Raw genomic sequence first — 20,353 nt, 5'->3', positions numbered from 1 at the left:
TGGAATTCTCTCCTGCCAGTTCTTTGTTTGTTTGTTGTTTGTTTTTGTGTTTTTCCATGCTAGAGATCAACATGGGCCCTTTCCCCATCCCCTAGGAAGGTACTTTGCCATGTGAATACACCCCTAGCCTTTTCTTCACTTTTTATTTTGAGACAGAGGCTTGCAAGTTTTCCAGGCTGACCCTGAGCCCTCTCTGTAGCTCAAGCAGGCCTAGACCTTGTGATCCTCCTGCCTCAGCCTTCTTAGTAGCAGGGACCTGTAGTCGGGTTAGGCAGTGCATTCCAACTGGAGAGAGAGGAAGAGGAAAGGAGAGACAGGAGACTCTGGGAGCCGCCGCCAGAAGCAAGACGTGAAAGTACCAGCAAGCCATGAAGCCACGTGGCAATGCATAGATTAGTCGAAATGGGTTAATTTAAGATATAAGAGCTAGCTAGCACGAAGCCTGACCCAGAGGCCATACAGTTTGTAAATAAAATAAGCCTCTGTGAGTTCACTTGGGATCAAGTGGCTGCACAACACTGATGGAGAGATTCATCCCCATCGAAGGGCCAGGCGGGACTGGGGAAACATCTGACTACAGGGACCAGCAGGCACAGATCCCATAGAACCCGCTGTCGTGTGTCTTGGGGACAGTGTTCCTAAGAAGAGAGGCTTAATGCCGGGCAGTGGCGCACGCCTTTGATCCCAGCACTCGGGAGGCAGAGGCAGGCGAATCTCTATGAGATCGAGGTCAGCCTGGTCTACAGATTAAGATCCAGGACAGGCACCAAAACTACGTAGAGAAACCCTGTCTCGGAAAAACTTTAAAAAAAGAAGAAGAGGGGCTTAGATGGGAAATGAGCGTCTGGTTCTATTTCCACTCTTCCTAGGCTTGTTTCTTAGTTCCTCCCTGGTGACCACGTGCCCTTCCCCTGCAGGATGGAGATCTCCTCCCATCAGTCTCACCTCCTGCAGCAACTGAATGAGCAGCGCAGGCAGGACGTGTTCTGTGACTGCAGCATTCTGGTCGAAGGGAAGGTCTTCAAAGCACATCGCAACGTCCTGTTTGCTAGCAGCGGCTACTTTAAGATGCTGCTTTCTCAGAGCTCAAAGGAGACAAGTCAGCCGGCCACAGCCACATTTCAGGCCTTTTCCCCGGACACCTTCACCGTCATCCTGGACTTCGTCTACTCCGGCAAACTCTCTCTTACCGGACAGAATGTGATAGAGGTGATGTCCGCCGCCAGCTTCCTTCAGATGACTGATGTCATTAGCGTGTGTAAGACTTTCATTAAATCTTCCCTGGACATTAGTGAGAAGGAGAAGGATCGCTACTTCAGCCTCTCAGATAAGGACACCAGCTCTAACGGTGTAGAACGTCCCCCTTTTTATGGCAGCGGCTGGCAGGAGGAAAGCGCGTCTCCCCGTGCTCACCTGAGCCCAGACCAAGGACCGAGTGTAGTAAGTGGAAAGTTGTGGAACAAGTACAGTTATCCTGCGGCTCCCCAAAGGAATACTCAACCACCACTGACCAGTGAGCAAAGGAAGGACGCCATTAAAAAGACCAAGCATTTGAGACTGTCGCAGCCTCCTCAGGCTGTTCATCTCAAGTCTGGTCAGGGAGAAGCGCGGCCGTCCGATTCCTCCAACCACGCTGCCCAGTCCGAAGAGCAAGCCCAGACTGATGCTGAAATAGACTCTGCTCCTGCTGGCTGCCAGTACGGCCAAGGCTCTGATGTCACGTGCAGGAGCTTTCCAGGTACCCTGACGAGCCTAAGTCCCTCACCACACCCAAACGCCCTTCATTTTAGGTGCCATGGCAGTTGAACCAAGTGATTTTTTTTCTTTTTACATTTATTTGTGTGTGTGTGTGTGTGTGTGTGTGTGTGTGTGTGTGTGTGTTTGAGCACACGTGTATGGGTGATGCCCACAAGGCCAGAGAAGCACATTAGATCTCATTAGATGCCCTGGACTGGAATTACAGATTGTTGGGGGCCACCTGCATGGTGCTGGGAACCACAACCAGGTCCACTGGAAAAGCAGCAGGTGCTAAGAGCACCTGAGTTTTTAAGTCATGCTTTTTACTCAAATTTATTTCATAGGACATGAATTTAAAATGCTTAATTCAAAATATAATACTGAGTACATTCAATGAAAGTCAAGAGAATAGAGTACCCAGAGTATACACACACGTGTACATACACACACACACACACACACACACACACACACACACACACAGAGGAAAAGAAGAAAAAGAAACATACTCTCACACTTTTGCGTGACTAGCCCTGGATTCTGTCCCCAGCCTCACAGCCAAAAAGCATTAACAAGTATATGAAAAGAAGGCAGGGGTATAAAAAGTATAAATAAGCCGGGCGGTGGTGGCGCACGCCTTTAGTCCCAGCACTCGGGAGGCAGAGGCAGACAGATCTCTGTGAGTTTGAGGCTAATCAGCTTAATCTACAGATCAGGTTCTAGGACATCCAGGGCTACTATGTCTTGAAAAACCAAACCAAACCAAACAAATAAGTAAATAAATAAAATTAATTGCTAAAATTAATTTTAAAAATTAATTGCCTTATTTTTGGCTTGTGTGTGTAGTTTTACAGCCTGGTACTAGATTTTGACATTTAAAATCTAATGTGAAATAAAATGATAAGGGTGGTAGTTTAAATTTACCTGGTCTTTGTACTCAAGTTATATTCTGTGCCCAGGGTTACTTGACAGTGTGGTTAATTCAAGTTGTCTGTCCTTCTGTACCTTCACAAGACTGGACTCACCGACTCCTTTGGGTTCTTTACACTAATAGAAACGTTACTATGATCTCTGCAGTGATTTAACCCAACTGTCTCTTGACAGATGATCTGCCCAGGCTGCGATTCAGGTGCCCATACTGCACACATGTTGTGAAACGGAAAGCAGACCTCAAACGCCACCTGCGCTGCCACACGGGAGAAAGGCCCTACCCATGCCAAGCTTGTGGGAAACGGTTCAGCAGGCTAGACCATCTGAGTAGCCACTTCCGAACAGTATGTATACGAGTTTTCATCATTTTGCTTCTTGTAAAATATGTGCATTTATCTGCTTTTCTTCTCTCTCTCTCCCCCTCTCTTTCCCTCCCTCTCTCCCTCCCTTCCATTTCTCCTCTCTCTCTCTCTCTCTCTCTCTCTCCCCCCCTCTTTTCTTCTTTCTCTCCCTCTCTCCCTCCCTCTCCCTCCTTTCCATTTCTCCCTCTCTCCCTCCCTCTCCCTCCCTTCCATTTCTCCTTCTCTCTCTTTCTCTCTCTCTCTCTCTCTCTCTCTCTCTCTCTCTCTCTCTCTCTCTCTCTCTCCCCCCCCCTCCCTTCTGGTACTGGGGGATTGAACACTGCATCGCGCATGCTAAGCAAGCTCTCTACCACTGAGTTACATCTCAGCCTTGCATTTATCTACTTAAATCATCTGATTTGGGCACGGGGAGGTGACTCACTCATTTGCTACACAAAAATGATGGCTTGGGTGGATCCCCAGCACCACATAAAAGTAACCCCAGGCAGGTGTGCACGTGTGATTCTAGCATTGGGGGAGCAGCTAGTCTGGCTAAAGCAGTGAGCTCCAGTTTAAGTTAAAGCCTCTTAAAAAAATAGGCGGAGGAGGAAGTGGGGAGATGACTCAAAGGTTAGGAGCACTGGCTGCTCTTCCAGCTTCCAGAGGTCTTGGGGTTGGTTCCCAGCACCCACATGGCAATTCACAATCATCTGTGACTCCAATTATAGGGGATCTGACGCCCTTTTCGTACTCCATGGGTATCATGCACACGTGCTGCACATACATGCATGCAAGCAAAACACTCATACATACAAGTAAATTAATAAATCTTTTAAAAAATAAGATGGAGAGCAGGAAGGAAGACAGTGAACATCAACCTCCACATGTGTGTAACACGTAAACAGGTACACATACATATACTACACAGCCACAGGTCTACATTCATGGAGAAAACCTCTCCCCACAACTCCAGCTTATTAAGAATCCTGGCCCAGTGAGATGGCTCAGCAGAGAAAAGCACAGCACCTGCTGCCAGGTGATCTGGGCCTCGTGACCCGAGCTTCATTCCCAGAACCCAGAGGACCTCCACAGTCATCCTCTGGCCTTCACACATGCACCATGGCGCGCGCGCGCACACACACACACACACACACACACACACACACACACACACACACACAAATAATAATAAGATTCAAAAACATAATTGTTCCAGAAATACTATTTGTTTTGTAAATAACTGCACAGATTTATATAAAGTTATGTAAGAATTGATTGTATCCCGTGGTCCCGTGGGTAAGACACTTCCACCACACCTGACAACTGACTTCAGTGCCCGGGACTCACAGTGGAAAGAGAGAATCAATTCTTGAGTGTCGTCCTCTGACCTCACATGTGCACTGTGACACATGTAAGGTGTCACACTAAATAAAGTGTAAATACATTCACTGGTCTTGAACTCACCGAGGTCTGCCTGTCTCTGCCTCCAGGATTAAAGGTGTGCACCATCACACCCTGCAGATAGATAGATAGATAGATAGATAGATATTTTATTCTCCTTTGAGACCTTAAAGTAGGAGATATATTCTTTTTTTTTTTTTTAAAGATTTATTTATTTATTCATTATGTATACAGCATGTATGACTGCAGGCCAGAAGAGGGCACCAGATCTCATTACAGATGGTTGTGAGCCACCATGTGGTTGCTGGGAATTGAACTCAGGACCTCTGGAAGAGCAGTGAGTGCTCTTAACCTCTGAGCCATCTCTCCAGCCCAGGAGATATATTCTTTTGGTGCTAAATCTTTTTGTATTTCTGTTTTAGTTCATGTCAAATCTCATCTGGTTTGATAGACTTCTGTGCTGGGAGACAAAGATTAACCTAAGTGTTAGGCCAGGATCACCGTTTACCTAGATCCTCAGCATCGCTATGATAACTAAGAGCTGCTGGACTCTGTCGGGGGCTGAGTCTGACCTGTCTCCACTGCACCTTCTTTCTAGTCTGGATCAGCTTCTCCCTCATCTCCCTGAGGGAAGGAAGGAGGAAATCCCAGTCAGGGACTCTCAGGAAAGTGCTGGTCAGTGCTCAGTGCCTCGAGGTTTAACAACGAATAACGATGGGTTGGGTGTAGCTCATGCCTCTAAGTGCTCATGAGGCTAAGGCGTGAGGATCACCATGAGTTGGAGACCATCCTGGCCTACAGAGTAAATTCCAGGCCAGCCTGAGCTACAGTGTAAGATCCTATCTTAAAAAAAAAAAAAAAAAAAAACCAGGGCAATGACTGAGCTGGTAAAAGTGATTGCTGTGGGAGCGTATGATTTCAGACCCTGGAACCTGTGTTAGAGGCAGATGCTCACACCAGAGGTGTCTTTTGACCTCTACACACTTCACACACTAAATACTGAAAGGAGGTGGCTCAGTGGTTAAGAGTACATGCTACTAGCTAGGCGTGGTAGTGTATGCTTTTAGTCCCAGCAGAGGCAGGTGGATCTCTGAGTTCGAGGCCAGCCTGGTCTACAGAGCAAGTTCCAGGACAGCCAGGGCTACACAGAGAAACCCTGTCTTGAAAAACCCAAAGGAAAAACCAAAGTACATAGTACTCTTACAGAGGATTGGGCAGCCCACAGCCATCTATAATTCCATCTCAAGAGATCCAATACCTTCTTCTGGCCTTCCTTGATACCCACACATGTGGCATATGCTCATACAAACATACACACATGCACATAAATAAAAACAAATCTCTTTCTCCCTCTCCAATTCCTGAATGTACCAGCTGCCAAAAATTCTCCTCTGATCTCCACGTGCCTCCCATGGCACTCATGCACATGCATGGTCACACATATGTCATGCAGACACCAACAACAATAGCAGCCTTTTAGGATGGGCACAGAGGGGCATGCCTCTAGTCAGTTTATTTCTATTTATTATATATGCTCCCAAATTTTCTTCTATGCATTTCTTTTACACGAGGTTGTGTCCCGTGTCCCTTAGTGAATACCTACCTTTCCACTGCAGTAAAACTTTATCCAGTGCTCAGTTCAGTTCTGATTTCCCCATAGTCCCCGCCAAATACTTCTTATAGCTGTTCTGTCTGAGCCAGAGTCAAGTCTATCTCATTGCTAAACCCCATTAGTGTATTTTTAATCTAGCATAATTCCCCCCCACACACACCTTCCTGTCTCATAACACTGGATTGTTGAAGACACTAAGCCATTTACTTTAAAAAATATCCTGCCTCTGAATTTCCTTGCTTCTACATAGTGTTATTTAGCTTGTTCCTTTACCCACCCTGAATTTCCATGTGCTGAAGTTTCATCTAAATCCTTAATGGATTCAGAAAAAATACTTTGGGCCAGAACATATCAAGGCCGGTGTTGTGTATTTCACGTGTCACACTAGGACACACTTACTGACTGGAGGACTGGAGGACTGGTCGTCGTGACCACACATTGATCACTTTGCTGGGAGCTGGTAGTGTGCTCTCTCTCACCTCTGCATACTCCCGGGTGCGGCCTTCGCTGGGGAAGAATCTATGGGGATCTCATCAGGCATCATACAGCTGTCCATTTCCCCTGAAACCATTTAGTTAATGGCATTGTTTCCAGAGAAAGAGTGAATGTGGGAGTGGCAAGATAACTCAGTAGGGAAAGTGCTCTCCATGCCAATCAAACCACCCACATAAAGGCCAGGTGCACATATTCTCTAAAACTTATTTTTAGGGGGCTGGAGAGATGGCTCAGGGGTTAAGAGCACTGGCTGCTTTTCCAGAGGTCCTGAGTTCAATTCTGAGCACCACACAGCCATCTATAATGAGATCTGGCGCCCTCTTCTGGCATACAGACAAACATGCAGGCAGAATACTGTATACATAATAAATAAAGTTTTATTTATTTATTTATTTATGTCTGTGTCTGTGTACACCTGAGTGCAGTGCCCATGGAGACCAGAAGAGGGAGTCAGATTCTCTAGAGTTGGAGATACAGACAATTGTAAAGTTGCCCAACGTGGATGTCAGATCTCCTGAAACTGGATTTACAGACAGTTATGAGCTGCCATGTGGGTGCTGGGAATTGAACTCTGGTCCTCTGGAAGAAAAGCCAGTGCTTTTAACTGCTGAGCCCTGAAACTGAACTTTTAAATGGTTGTGAGTCAGCATGTGGATGCTGAGAATTGAACCCAGGTCCTCAGGAAGAGCAGCCGGTGTTTTTAACCACTTAGCCACCTCTTCAGGCCCCATCTAACTTTTTGGGGTTTTGTTTTGTTTTGTTTTTTTTAGACAGGTTTTCTCTGTGTATACCTGACTATCCTGGATCTTGTTCTGTAGGCTGTAACTGATTGTCACAACACGGGTTTGTGGATCCCTGGAAAGAAGACTCTGAGGCATCTTAATAATGAATTTAGCCTTTCATGGCTGCAGGGGGGTCCAGCCTTGAAGGACTGAAGCACTGTCCCTTCACCTAGGGCAATTTTATTTCTCTCCAATACAGTTTAGCCAGTTAATTTCCACATGCTCAAAACAACCTGAAAGGAGCTCCCAACAAGACAATGCTAACCACAAATTCCTTGATTTGTCAGGTACCTGGGTTTTCAGGTTTTGCATAAGCCTTTGTATCCTTGGTAAAGATTCACACAGGATTCACACAGAAGGCAACAAGGGAAACAAAAGGTGTCTGCTAAACAAAAGATGAATTAGGGCTAGATGCCACTCTCTGGAGCCAGGCCAGGTGCCGCTCAGCAGGAGTGCCGCCACAGTGAGCCAGGCTGGTCTCGAACTCACAGAGATCCACCTTCCTCTGCCTATCTAACTTTTTAACCAAAGCATCTCATGACCATTAATTCATTTGGTCCTCACTTTCAGTCCTGTGAGTAGCATCCCCATCAATGATAAAGAAGCAGGCAGGGATAACCACTGTCTGATGTGACTGACCTATGGTGTTGGTCATTTAAACCTGTCTCCATGCAGGTTATCAGGTCCCCTCTGTGGATAACACCCTTCTCTGTTTAGTATTTTGACTGACAGCTTGAAAACTGGTTTCTCATGTTTACATTTGCTCTGAGATCCTTGGTTAATAAAGACAGAGATGCTGCAGAACCAGGATTAGGACTGAGCCTTCTAACCCCAGTGCAGTCCACTTCTAGACAGACAATCTTTTATTAACAAAAATAGCCAGGGATCTTTGCAAAAAACACTTATAAACTTATATTCCGGATTATATTTTTCTTCCTCTAGTTAAAAAAAAGTACATCACGTAGATTTTGGGTTTTTTGTTTGTTTGATCTCTAAGTTAAACTATAAAGAGTCCTTAGTACAGGGCCAGTGAGATGGCTCAGCAGTTAGAGGCGCTTGCTTCACAAACCCTGGTCACCTGAGTTCAATCTCCAGATCCCACGCTGAGGACAAAGGAGAGAGCTGGCTTGGCAGAATTGTTCTCTGATTTCCATATGTTCACCCTGGCATGCAAGTGCCCCCTCTTTATACACACAATAATAACAACAACAACACTTCTTTAGCTGGGCAGTGGTGACACGTGCCTTTAATCCCAGCACTTGGGAAGCAGAGGCAGGAGGATCTCTGAGTTCGAGGCCAGTCTGGGCTACAGAATGAGTTCCAGGACAGCCAGGGCTACACAGAGAAACTCCATCTTGAAAAACAAAAAGCAAAACAAACAACAACAAAAGTTCTTGAAAGTCCTTAGAACGGTGTTTGCACATAGTGTTTGCAATGTTTACACTGGGAAGGAACCCCCTCCTTACCTTGTATGTCAGAATACTCTTAGGTTAATGGATGTGTGGAATTATTAAATATTCAATAGTAACAAGGAAACCATTACAGCCGTTATTTGGAGGAAGCTGGTATGTGATATATCCATGGTGTACATTTGTCACTAACACGGGATCTTTTTTGATAATTAGAGTTAACTTGAATTTAATGCATGGTTTTGAACATCGCAAGTGTATGAACTGGTCCCTAAATTAGCAAATTGACCCACTTGTGAAAATTCATTTTAATCACTTCTTAAATCTCTACACAGATCCACCAGGCATGCAAACTAATCTGCCGGAAATGCAAACGCCATGTGACTGACCTCACAGGACAGGTGGTCCAGGAAGGTACTAGGCGCTACAGACTGTGTAACGAGTGCCTTGCTGAAGTGGGCATCGACAGCCTCCCTGTTGATCTGGAAGCTGAGCAACATTCCATGTCCCCCGCTGATGGAGACAAGGATTCCCGGTGGCATCTGAGTGAAGAGGAAAATAGATCCTATGTGGAGATTGTGGAGGATGGGTCTTCCGATCTGGTCATAAAACAAGTTGAAGATAGCGAGGAAGAGGAAGAAAAGGAGATCAAACCCAACATTAGGTAGCTCACTGCCATTTACATGGACATCCTGTGTCTCTCCATGGGCAGAGCCCGGTTAATGGATTTCTCCTGCTGGCTTAGACGTGACCTGATGTAACTTGCATGCTTTCTGAACAGGCCACTGTATCCATTCTGAACTGTGTTGCCCTGAAATATGTTGCTGCATTGGGAAGACCTTGCTTGCATTGGCATGATGGATGATCAGTTACCCTTTCTCTTATTACACAGATGCCATTTTCTTTAAATATTGGGAAACAAATCTATTTAGCAAACTTTTTTGAGTAAAATATTTTAAATAAATCTATCACAAAATAAAGACAATCTTTTTTATTAATTTTTATTTATTCATTTTGTTTGGGGGAGGAGGCGTGCATGTGCCAGAGCATGTGTGGAAGCCAGAAGAAAATTCGTGGGAGTTGGTTCTTTCTTACCATGTGAGATGGAATTCAGGTCATCAGGCTTGGTGGCAGGACTCCTTACCGTCACTCACCAATAAACCCGCCTACAAAATGTTAGCATATTTTAAAGGCACATAGGTTATAATACTGAATCTCATAGGGAACCAGATAAGACTGAATTCAGGTGTATTTAACTGCGGGACCCAGCAAATCTATTAAAAATTTCAAGTCTAGGGTCTTGGAGAGATGGCTCAGCAGTTAAGAACTCTGCTCTTCAGAGGACGCATGTTCAATTTCAGCACCTACATGGTAGCTCACAACCATCTGTAACTCCATTCCAGGGAATCTAACACCTACTTCTGACCTTCATGGGCACCAGGCATTCAAGTGGTGTACATACAGGCAAAACATAAAATTAAAGTTAAAAAGAAATTCTTTTTCCTGGTCTACAGAGAGTTCTAGGACAGCCAGGGCTACACAGAAAAACCCTAAATTTTTTCAAGTCTGAAATAATTTATGACACAATTCTATTATCTTAAATGGTTCAAGATTATGATTGAAAGCTAATGTAAAATGCCTGAAATAGTTCATAGCTGATTTTTTTTGTCATTAAATTAATATTACTCTTGAGTGGCTGGAGAGCACTGGGTGTCTTTCAGAGGACCTGGACTCGTAACCCCAGTTCAGAGGCCCCCAACTTTTCATCTGGTGTTCCTAGGCACTGCAGTATGTGGTGTGTATATAAATGCAAAAAATCCATGCATATAAAAATAAATCTTGCCAAAAGAATGACTCTTATGAGCTAATATTGTTGGGGGTGGATTAAGTAGAGAGGATGGAGGGCTGGTTCAACAGGAACACGCTTGCCATGCAGGCATAAGAACATGAATTTGGTCCTCAGAACCCATGTAAAAATCCATACATGGCTAGTGCCATATGTAACCCGTGTTCGTTGGGCACATGGGAATGAAGAGATCCTAGAAGTGAGATCCGGGCTCAGTGAAGAAGCCCTGTCTCAGGAACCAAGGTAGAGAATGGTAGAGGGGACATCTGGCATTGACCTCTGGCTTCCACATGCGTGTGCATATATGCATTTGTATGCATTTGTAAACGCAAGTACACACACAAACTATGGCTCAGTAAGAGTACTTGCCATGCAAGCACAAGAGCCTGACTTTGAATTCCTAGAACCCATGTGCAAAAGCCAAGCATGAGTGTGGGTGAATACAGGTGGTGCTGAGAGCTTATGGGCTAGTCAGCCATGCGAAAATGCTGGGTTTCCGGTTCACTGAGCCCGAGGCTCAAGGCAACATGGCAGAGGATGGCTAAGGAAGACTGTGGACATCCTGCCCTTGCCTCCACACACCTCCACACCACATGCACCACACACATAAATAATAAAACAAAACCAGGAAGCACATGTTGCTAAAAGTCAAGGGAGTTTGTGAAGATCTGTAAATACAATTCTGTTCTTCTCTTTAACAAAATAAACTGGAGCAGCCTGGCAAGGTGGCACAAGCTTTTAATCCCAGAACTCTGGAGGCAGAGGTAGGCAGATCTCTATGAGTTTGAGGCCAGCCTGGTCTACATATTGAGTTCTACACTAGCTAAGGCTATACAGTAAGACCCTGTCTAAAACAGACAAAAGGAATAATTTCTAAATTTTATGTCATGCTGTATTCTTTATGACGTGCTTTTTCAGTTTCTCAATCAATGAGATTACAGTTTAACCTGGTGTGTAGTTGTTAGGCTCCAATGGAAACGGGCCGACGGAGCTCTATCTGTGGGGGAGGTGCTTGCATGTGGTCCGAATGCTGTTTTACAGTGCTCCTTCTCATGAACACCAGCAGTGGCTACCAATGCCATCAGCACTTGAAACTGCCTTTTCAGAAACAAGGCCTCCTCACAGTCGTCTCCTATGGTGGTATTTTATTTGTACTGAAATGTGATTTTCATTGTATGTTAATAAATAAAGTTGCCCGGGGGTCAGAGCTATTAGAGCCATAGCAAGAGCGTGGCGGTGGTGGTGGTGGTGGTGGTGGTGGTGGTGGTGGCACACACCTTTAATCCCAGTGCTTGGTTGACAGAGCTAGGTAGATCTCTGTGTGTTCAGGGATACAGCCAGCGTTGGAGACACACGCCTTTAAGACCTGGAGGGCTGTACATACAAGCAGTAATGAGGCAGTCACGTGTTTGGGTTTACAACCAATGAGAAGGCAGAACAGAAAGACTATATTAAAGACAGACACACAGGAAGTAAGTCTCTCTCGGAGAGGTAGGATCACCGCAGGAGGAAGGGTAAGGTTTTTAGCTCTGAGCTCTGACCTCTTGGTTTTCTTCTTTACATTGGTTCTGTGTTTCTTATTTAATAAGACAGTTGGTTACATCTACAGTCTCCACTAACCAGCCCTCCAGGTCAACTGCTACAGCAGTGGTTCTCAACCTGGGGGTCTCGACCCCTTTGGTAAACCACTGTCTCCAAAATATTTACATTAGGATTCCTAACAGTAGAAAGCTTATGTTATAAATTGGCAAGGAAATAATTCTGTGGTTGGGGTCACCACAACATGAGGAACTGTGTCAAGGGGCTGCAGCTTTAGGAGAGTTCAGAACCACTGTTGCAAAGCATCTGTTCCATCATTTTAGCATTATAGAAAAACACCTAAGGGCTGAGAGATGGTTTAGTGAGTCAAGGCACCTGCCTTCAAGCCTGAAGACCTGAGTTGTATCCCTAGGACTCAGGTGGTACCAAGAACAGACTCCCACAACACGTGCAAGGTGCAGTAACAAATACCTTGTCTTTCTCAGCTCGTTGATTTATTTAAAAACCATTACTAACAGGAATGATGGTGTGTGCTAAGGTTGGGTGTCATTCTCCAAAGGCTAAAGACCAACCTAGGTGACAGCATGAGACACTGTCTCTAAATGGGTGAAATAAAACTATGACTAGCTCACACTAATGCAGATAATACAGATTTAGTAAGTCCAGGGTCAGAAGAATTAGGAATTGAGGCTGTGACTTTCGGATTTTTTGGGGAGGTTGAGACAGGGTTTCTCTGTGTAGCCCTAGCTGTCCTGGAACTTACTCTGTAGCCCAGGCTGGCCTCGAACTCACAGAGATCCGCCTGCCTCTGCCTCCAAGTGCTGGGATTAAAGGTGTGTGCCACCACCCAGCTAGTGACTTCAGATTCTTACTCTTGAGATCTGTTCAAAAAAATGACCTTCAGCCAGGCCGTGGTGGGATGTCACGAAAAATGCAACGCTTGGCTTGCACTCCCTTTCTCAAGGTTATGGCGGAGACGCCGGCTTCATGACCAGTATGAACCCTCTGTTCAACCCTGTTACACCCCCTGCCCACTGGGTTCTCTGGAAAATGTCTGCTATGCCTGCTTTATAAAATTAGGAAAGGTAGCCCGGCAAGGAGGCTGAGAACAGAAGACAAGTGATGTATTTCTGGGTGAGAGAAAATGTGGAGATAAAAAAGGATAAGGCAATGTGGGGGTATTTCATGAGAAGATAACGTTCCAGCCCCATGAAATGGATGAGCTCTGCAAGTGACGGACAATCTGTCCCTGAGCTAAGATACTATGTGAAACTTGGAGATAGCTGTGGCGACAGCCAGCAAGACCATTATAACTGAACAAAAATGAGCAAATAAAACACCTTTCATTGCCACTGCATCAAAAATGCTAGCCTGGTCAGGTGTGCTGCAAGTCTGTATGTGACCTGACTTGTTTGAAACAGGGTCTTGCTTCAAAGCCCAAATTGGCCTCAAACTCATAATCCTCCTGTCTCAGTCTCTTGAGTGCTGGAGTTATGAAATGCTCATCATGCTAGCCTGGCATGGTTTTAGGATTTTTTTAAAGTTAAAGAAATTGTAAACAAACAAAAAAACCCAAAAAGCTGCTGGTGATGATGCATGCCTTTAATCCCTGCACTCGGGAGGCAGAGACAGGTGGATCGATTGAGTTCCAGGACAGCCAGGGCCACATGGAGACTGTCTCAAAAAAACAAAATTAAAAAATTCTTTACATAGGTGTATAGGGGTGCCAAGAGACCAGAAGAGGACATCAAATCTACTGAAGCTGGAATTATGTCTGTAAGCCAGGCAACATGGATGCTGGGATCTGAACTCAGGTCCTCTGGAAAAACACAAGTGCTCTTAACCTCTGAGCCGTCTTCATTTCTCCAGCCCTGATGGTTTTTTTAACATTTATTGTACTGTATGCTTGGGGTAGTGGTGGCGGTGGCGGTGGTGGTGGTACATGAGCACTATGGGACACACGTGGAAGTCATTGGACAATCAGTGGGAGCTGTCTCTCTTCTGTTACCTGCTGTGGAGACTGAACTCCAATAGTCAGGCTGGTGCCTGGAGCCTCTGCCCACTGAACCTTCACCAGCCCCTGACGCGGTATGGAAACAACCTCTCAACTGCTCTTTACTCTGAATTTGCTTCTGCTTTCATGGTATTCCATTTATGGTATTATTTTCACAATTGATTCTCAATAGATCATGTTAAGCGAAGGGATCCATTAAAAAAAAACAAAAAAACCCTGAGGCAGCCAGGGCTTGCCTATACACTGACTTTTGAGATCAGTTTAGTAAGAGTGTACAACTTAGCAAAATCAGACCTAAGACTGGCAGTCTGCCATAATAAAGGTTAACTAGTTCTGCATACTATGGAATTTTTCTTTTGCTTTTAATTTTTATTTATTTATTTTTAAAATTTTTATTTACTTGATTTTTTGGGTGGGGGGGTTCGAGAGACAGGGTTTCTCTGTGTAGCTTTGCACCTTTCCTGGAGCTCACTCTTGTAGCCCAGGCTGGTCTTGAACTCACAGAGATCCACCTGGCTTTGCCTCCCAAGTGCTGGGATTAAAGGCAGTCGCCACCACCACCCAGCTGCTTTTAATTTTTTAATTAATTAATTTTGGTTTTTTAAGACAGGGTTTCTTTGTAGCTGTGGCTGTCCTGGAACTTGCTCTGTAGACCAGGCTGGCCTCAAACTCAGATATCCGTCTGGCCTCTGCCTCCCTAGTGCCCCCACTGCCGGCTTTCAATCTTATTTTAATTATTACTTTAGCACCTGGATGCTTGTGGAGGCTGCAAGAGTGTGTTGGATCTCTGGGAGCTGGAGTGACAGGCTGCTGCGTGCTCTAGAACAGCAAGCACTCTCAACCGCTGAGGCATCTCTCCAGCTCTCCTCTGCATCCTTTTGACAGACAGCTCCACCTGAAGCTGACCAATGTGCCTGAGTAAGGCAACGGTTAAGAAGCAATACCCTCGGTCATCCTGTTACAGTCAGTTTTGGAGCTGCTTTTCAGACCGAAGCTCTTGGCCTCATCTTCATCAACACTACTTATCTGTGTTAGATAAGACTGAGAGAACGCAGCATTCTGAGACTGTAATGAAATCTGGCACCACCCAGCCTTGTGAATAGCTAGCTTTGCATATTTCAATCCGAGAATCCCTCAATAGAAATTAAAGCTGCAAATCAAACCCAAAGCATTTTCTGGTTTGGTTTTTTTAAGACAGGGTCTCTCTATAGCACTGACTATCCTAGAACTCATTATGTAGAGCAGGTTAGCCTCAAATTCCCAGAGATCCTCTGCTGGGATTAAAGGTATGTGCTATCAAGCCTGAGTCATTTAAAAAAAAAAAGCTTTTCTTCTGTAACTGGATGCATAGACTGGCTTTAATAACATTAGAATGTGTTGGGGCACAGCTTTAATCCCAGTCCTCAGAAAGCAGAGGAAGGCATTATGTATTCAAGGCTAACCTGGTCTACATAATGAGACCTGGTCTCAAAAAAAAAAAAAAAAAAAACCAGAAAACTGGGTAGTGGTGGTGCACACCTTTAATCCCAGCAATTAGGAAGCAGAAGCAGGTGGATCTCTTAGTTCTAGATCAGTCTGGTCTACAGAGTGAGTTCTAGGATAGCTAGGGCTACATAAAGAAACCCTGTCTGGAAAAATCAATAAATAATAAACAAATAAAATTTCACCTCATGATCGAACTATAAACTCAGTGGTAGAGCACGTAGCTACTATGATGGGGCTTAATCCTCAACACTGTGAAAAATAAATAATAAAATAAAATTGCATGTCTGAAGGGTCTAGATGTAGGACCCTTCAGATATTTCTTACATATCAGATATTTCTTCTAACAAAATATGAAGTATCATCGCTGTTTAAAAAGAAAAGAGAACCAGGTGGTGGTGGCCCACTCCTTTAATCCCAGCACTCAGGAGGCAGAGGCAGGCAGATCTCTGAGTTCGAGGCCAGCCTGGTCTATAGAGTGAGTTCCAGGGCAGCCAGAGATACACAGAAAAACCCTGTCTCAGGGGGGAAAAAAAAGGAAAGAAAATCAGGATGCTTCTAAGAAGTCTCCCCCCACCCCAGCTGAGGTAAGAAGTCTTTTTGAGGGTTCTACTCAAAGAACCAACTGGAACAGAGGATAGCCCTGTCCCTTAGCAACCTAAAAACATAACCTCAATGTACATGTTTTCCTTGCCCTACAAGGAGGAATTGAGACAGGGACATGTTACGTCGCCCAGGGTAGCTTCAAACTCATTCCATAGTCAAAGCTGGTCTCAAACTCAGGCTCCTGAGTGTGGTGATCACGGCATATATTGTCTATCATACCCGGCTCAAATCACTTTGTTTGAAGTTGGAGTCGGTCCCAGCGGCTCCTATACCAATGGGCATTCCCCTGAGACCATGCTGGAGCGCTCGCATTCCACTGGAAGGTGTAAGGCACCTGCTGCAATGATCTAGTACAAGACTGTTCCTCATTATCTAGACTCATAGACTAAGACTCCACACTGGTTTTCCACTTCTGAAGTCACACTTTGAATTCCCAGTTCTGTATTTCTATTTAGCAAAGACACTATAGAAAACAAATCATTGCATCTTCTCAAAAGGAAGAAAACCAATGAGTTCTTCGTAAGAGTCTCGTTTTTTCTTGGCATCTTAAATGTCGATGATCACAAACACCTCTGGCTTCTCCTCACTGTAGACTTGCATTGCCGAATATGTTATCGCTTTGACTTCTGTTCCCTAATGTTCGTGTCAAGGAAAAAAGAAAGAAAGAAACTGGATTTAGACTCTAATTCTAGCAGGAAGTTTCTGGCAGAAAGTCAAACTGTAATTCTGAAACAAGAAACTGGTGGCTCTCCAGTTAGTGCCGAGGCCTAAGCTGGTATGAGACAGCGAGAGGCAGTCAGCAGACAGAAGGGGCCGTGAGTCAGTCCTGGAGGAACCGGTGCTAATGCCCGCCGGGCTGCTCAGGGAGGCCTTCTGACTGGCTGGACACGGGTTGTTTTTTAATTCCTAAAATGAGTCAGAGCAAACAACACAAGCTTTTCTCCGCTAGCCCAGGGCTCTTCCTGTCCCTACCTCCTCGCTACACCCTGACTGCAACCTCTACACTAGCCCAGGGCTCTTCCTGTCCCTACCTCCTCCCTACACCCGACTGCAGCCGGAGCACTTGGCCTATTCTCTTTGCAGGTCTGGCTGGAGTGACAGAGAATGACACAGATCAGAGCTTTCCCAGGATTCTGAAACATGAGAGTACCCCACACTGTCCCAGTTTAGAACAAAAGGATTAGATGTCCTCTAAGTTCCTTCCAACTCCATAAAGAATCTCTAGGGGGCTGGAGAGATGGCTCAGCACTTAAGAGCACTGATTACTCTTTCAGAGGTCCTGTGTTCAATTCCCAGCACCCACATGGCAGCTCACAACCACCTGTAATGAGATCTGGTGCCCTCTTCTGGCCTGCAAGGACACATGTAGGCAGAATACTATATATATAGTAAATAAATAAATCTTTAAAAATAAAATGAGATAAAATAGAATTCCCTCACAATCTGTAACACACTTGATCCTGGAGCCCAATCGGACTCCTAACTGACCAATCAGATGCGTGAAATCAGTGTTTGAATATATGCATCTGGTAAGAGACACCTGGGCAAACTGTCACTTTGCGCACTAACTAAAACTGAAGTCTACTTTCACATACGCAGATTTTATGTAAGAAAGGACGAAATGCTTTCAATGGCTAGACTTCTGAACATACATACCTGAGGGTGCTTGGACAATGAAAATTCTTCTCCCCACCTTGAGAAGGAAAGTAAAAACATGATTATTATTCCTACAATTTTCTACTTGTTATTTTATTCGCTCCATTTTAAAGTAAGCCTTATAAACGTGGTCCAAACTGGAGAAGCAGAAAGAGATGGCAGGATCAGGGGAGTAAGCCACATAGTTCTACCAGAGAACAAAGTACAAGATCCACAGGCTCTAGATCATGTCGCTTTAGATGTTACTAACAAAATACAGATCAAGCTAAGCATGGTGGTATATGTTTAATCTCAGCCCTGGGATACAGAGGCAGGCGGATCCCTGAGTTTAAGGGCAGCCTGATCTATGGAGTGAGTTCCAGGACAGCCAGGGCTACACAGAAAACCCTATCTTGAAAAACCAAAAACAATTGCTAGGATCATCTAAACTGAGGCCAGCTGCTAATTATAAATACACCTTTTTCCCCCCATTTTTCGAGACAGGGTTTCTCTTTGCAGTTTTGGTTCCTGTCCTGGATCTCACTCTGTAGCCCAGGCTGGCCTCGAACTCACAGAGATCCACCTGTCTCTGCCTCCCAAGTGCTGGGATTAAAGGTGTACTCCACTGCCACCTGGCATCTTTTTTTTTTTAAACCATAAAAATAATTGAGCACTGGAGTAACGGCTCAGTGGTTAACAGCACTGGCTGCTCTTCCAGAGGACCTGGGTTCAATTCTCAGTGCTCATATAGCTCACAACTGTCTGTAATTCTAGTTACAGGAGATCTGACACCCTCTTTTGGTTTCTGCGGGCACTAGGCACATACATGCAGGCAAATACCCATACATATAAAATCAAATTTTGAAATTGGGACTCACACTCTATCATCAGAAAGAATATTATTTCCACAAGTTCCCAAGTCTGTAAAGCTCAGATGACCTCATACTCCTAGGTGTCTCCCTCAGCTCAACCTGCAAGGTCTAGCCAAGTGCAGTTCTCCTAACTCACCATTTATATTTGTTGCTTTGCCCACTGGTATCAATGGAGAATGTATTTTAACATCTTTCATGACTTGCTACTTAACTAGTTTCAAAACTTACCCAATTGACCGTAACTTGAAATTTTTTTGATCAATATTGAGTACTTTCACTTCCTAAAGAGGAAAAAAATTAACATTTTAATTTAATTATTAACTTGTTAATTAGTTAATTAATTAACTACTTTAAAATATTTTTTAGATAAGGGCTTACATTTACTCATGTGAGCCTCAAAATATAGGCAAGGATAACCATGCATTCCAGCCCCCCCTGCCTCCATCGCCGCAGTGGTGGGATCACAAACGTGTCACCATGGTCGCTTTTTTGGAGAGCTGGAGATTGAAACCAGGGCTTTGGGAATGCTAAATAAGCATTCTTCCAACCGAGCTACAACCCCAGCCCAGAAAATTATTACTTAAAAAAAAGAAGAGTTCAGCTAAGTACATCAGCAAATGCTCATAACCCAATACTTGAACTCAGGCGAGGGGCCTGAGGCCAGGGCCACTTGGGATAGAGTAAGACCCTGCCTCAAAAAGAAATCAAATTCGGCTGGGTGGTTGTGGCGCACGCCTTTATCCCAGCATTTGGGAGGCAGAGCTAGGCGGATCTCTGTGAGTTCAAGGCCAGCCTGGGCTATAGAGTGAGTTCTAGGACAGGCACCTTTTGGCTACATGGAGAAACCCTGTCTCAAAAACAAAACAAACAAACAAACCCCCAATTTCACAAAGGGCCATTTACTAAAACACTTCTAGCTTATCACATTTCCTAGGAAGCGCTATCATATTTCTCTAAAGCAAATAAAATGAAAATGTCAAAATAAAACACAAGGATAAGTTTTTTTATTTATTCAAGGGAGGAATCCTGGAGAAATAGGCATTCTAAACCAGAGCCAGGTGTGCTGCCAGCACTCAGGAGACAGAGAAACAGAAGATCAGGAGCTCAAGGCCACGCTTCACCACAAAGTGAATTTGAAGCCAGTTAGCTAGATGAAACCCTGCCTCATCTCAGGAGGTAAATGAGTCAGGGGCTGCTGCAGGAACAGCTGCAGTGGATACAGTATCTGCATGTGCAAGGCCCTGCAACCTTAAGTCTCAGCATCAACAAAGAAAGTTAAGAGAACATCTCCAGAAAGGAGGAGATACATAGTTCTAATCACTGTCAGCCCATCTGTAACAGCACGGCCCTCTTCAACTTTGTAGGAAGATGACTCAGTGGAATATGTGTCATAGAGTGATAAAGGAGAGACTCCAGACTTCTGCAAACAGAGGGCTATGTGTCAGACGCTGGAGAAGTGCCCCAGAGGTTGATGACAGCAAGCAATTTCCATTTGGCTTTTCCTTTTTTTCCCCATTAAGAAATCTAAAATCACCGGGTGTGGTGGTTCATGTTTTTATTTTTATTTATTTATTTATTTAGGTTTTTCGAGACAGGGTTTCTCTGTGTAGCTTTGTGCCTTTCCTGGAACTCGCTCTGTAGACCAGTCTGGC

The 20,353-nt window shown here is 44.7% G+C and overlaps 2 protein-coding genes across 6 annotated transcripts in view; one reads left to right on the top strand and one right to left on the bottom strand.

Moving 5' to 3' along the window:
- Nucleotides 1-9,705, top strand: part of Zbtb8a (zinc finger and BTB domain containing 8A) — a 34,873-nt gene extending 25,168 nt beyond the window's left edge. The window contains exons 3-5 of one of the 3 annotated variants that reach the window (XM_042271932.2): nucleotides 918-1,738; nucleotides 2,842-3,011; nucleotides 9,043-9,705. In XM_042271932.2, the coding sequence (XP_042127866.2) occupies nucleotides 919-1,738; nucleotides 2,842-3,011; nucleotides 9,043-9,375 (1,323 nt within the window). In that variant the 5' untranslated portion in view covers nucleotide 918 and the 3' untranslated portion in view covers nucleotides 9,376-9,705. Of the gene's footprint in view, nucleotides 1-869; nucleotides 1,739-2,841; nucleotides 3,012-9,042 lie in introns of all 3 variants that reach the window. The other 2 variants (XM_076565134.1, XM_042271933.2) reach the window with 2 other exon arrangements.
- Nucleotides 9,706-16,296: 6,591 nt separating this feature from the next.
- The window catches only part of Zbtb8os (zinc finger and BTB domain containing 8 opposite strand), an 11,978-nt gene continuing 7,921 nt past the window's right edge, over nucleotides 16,297-20,353 (bottom strand). For 2 of the 3 annotated variants that reach the window (XM_006995716.4, XM_076565136.1), the window contains 3 exons: nucleotides 18,930-18,982; nucleotides 17,851-17,887; nucleotides 16,297-16,827 (listed from right to left, as the gene is read on the bottom strand). In XM_006995716.4, coding sequence (XP_006995778.2) covers nucleotides 16,741-16,827; nucleotides 17,851-17,887; nucleotides 18,930-18,982 — 177 coding nt within the window. In that variant the 3' untranslated portion in view covers nucleotides 16,297-16,740. The remainder of the gene's footprint in view (nucleotides 16,828-17,850; nucleotides 17,888-18,929; nucleotides 18,983-20,353) is intronic. The other variant, XM_042271931.2, reaches the window with a different exon arrangement.

This window comes from Peromyscus maniculatus, chromosome 2 (genome assembly GCF_049852395.1).
Source record: "Peromyscus maniculatus bairdii isolate BWxNUB_F1_BW_parent chromosome 2, HU_Pman_BW_mat_3.1, whole genome shotgun sequence".
NCBI classification, from domain to species: Eukaryota; Metazoa; Chordata; class Mammalia; order Rodentia; family Cricetidae; genus Peromyscus; species Peromyscus maniculatus.
This window is presented reverse-complemented; position numbering and strand designations above follow the sequence as displayed.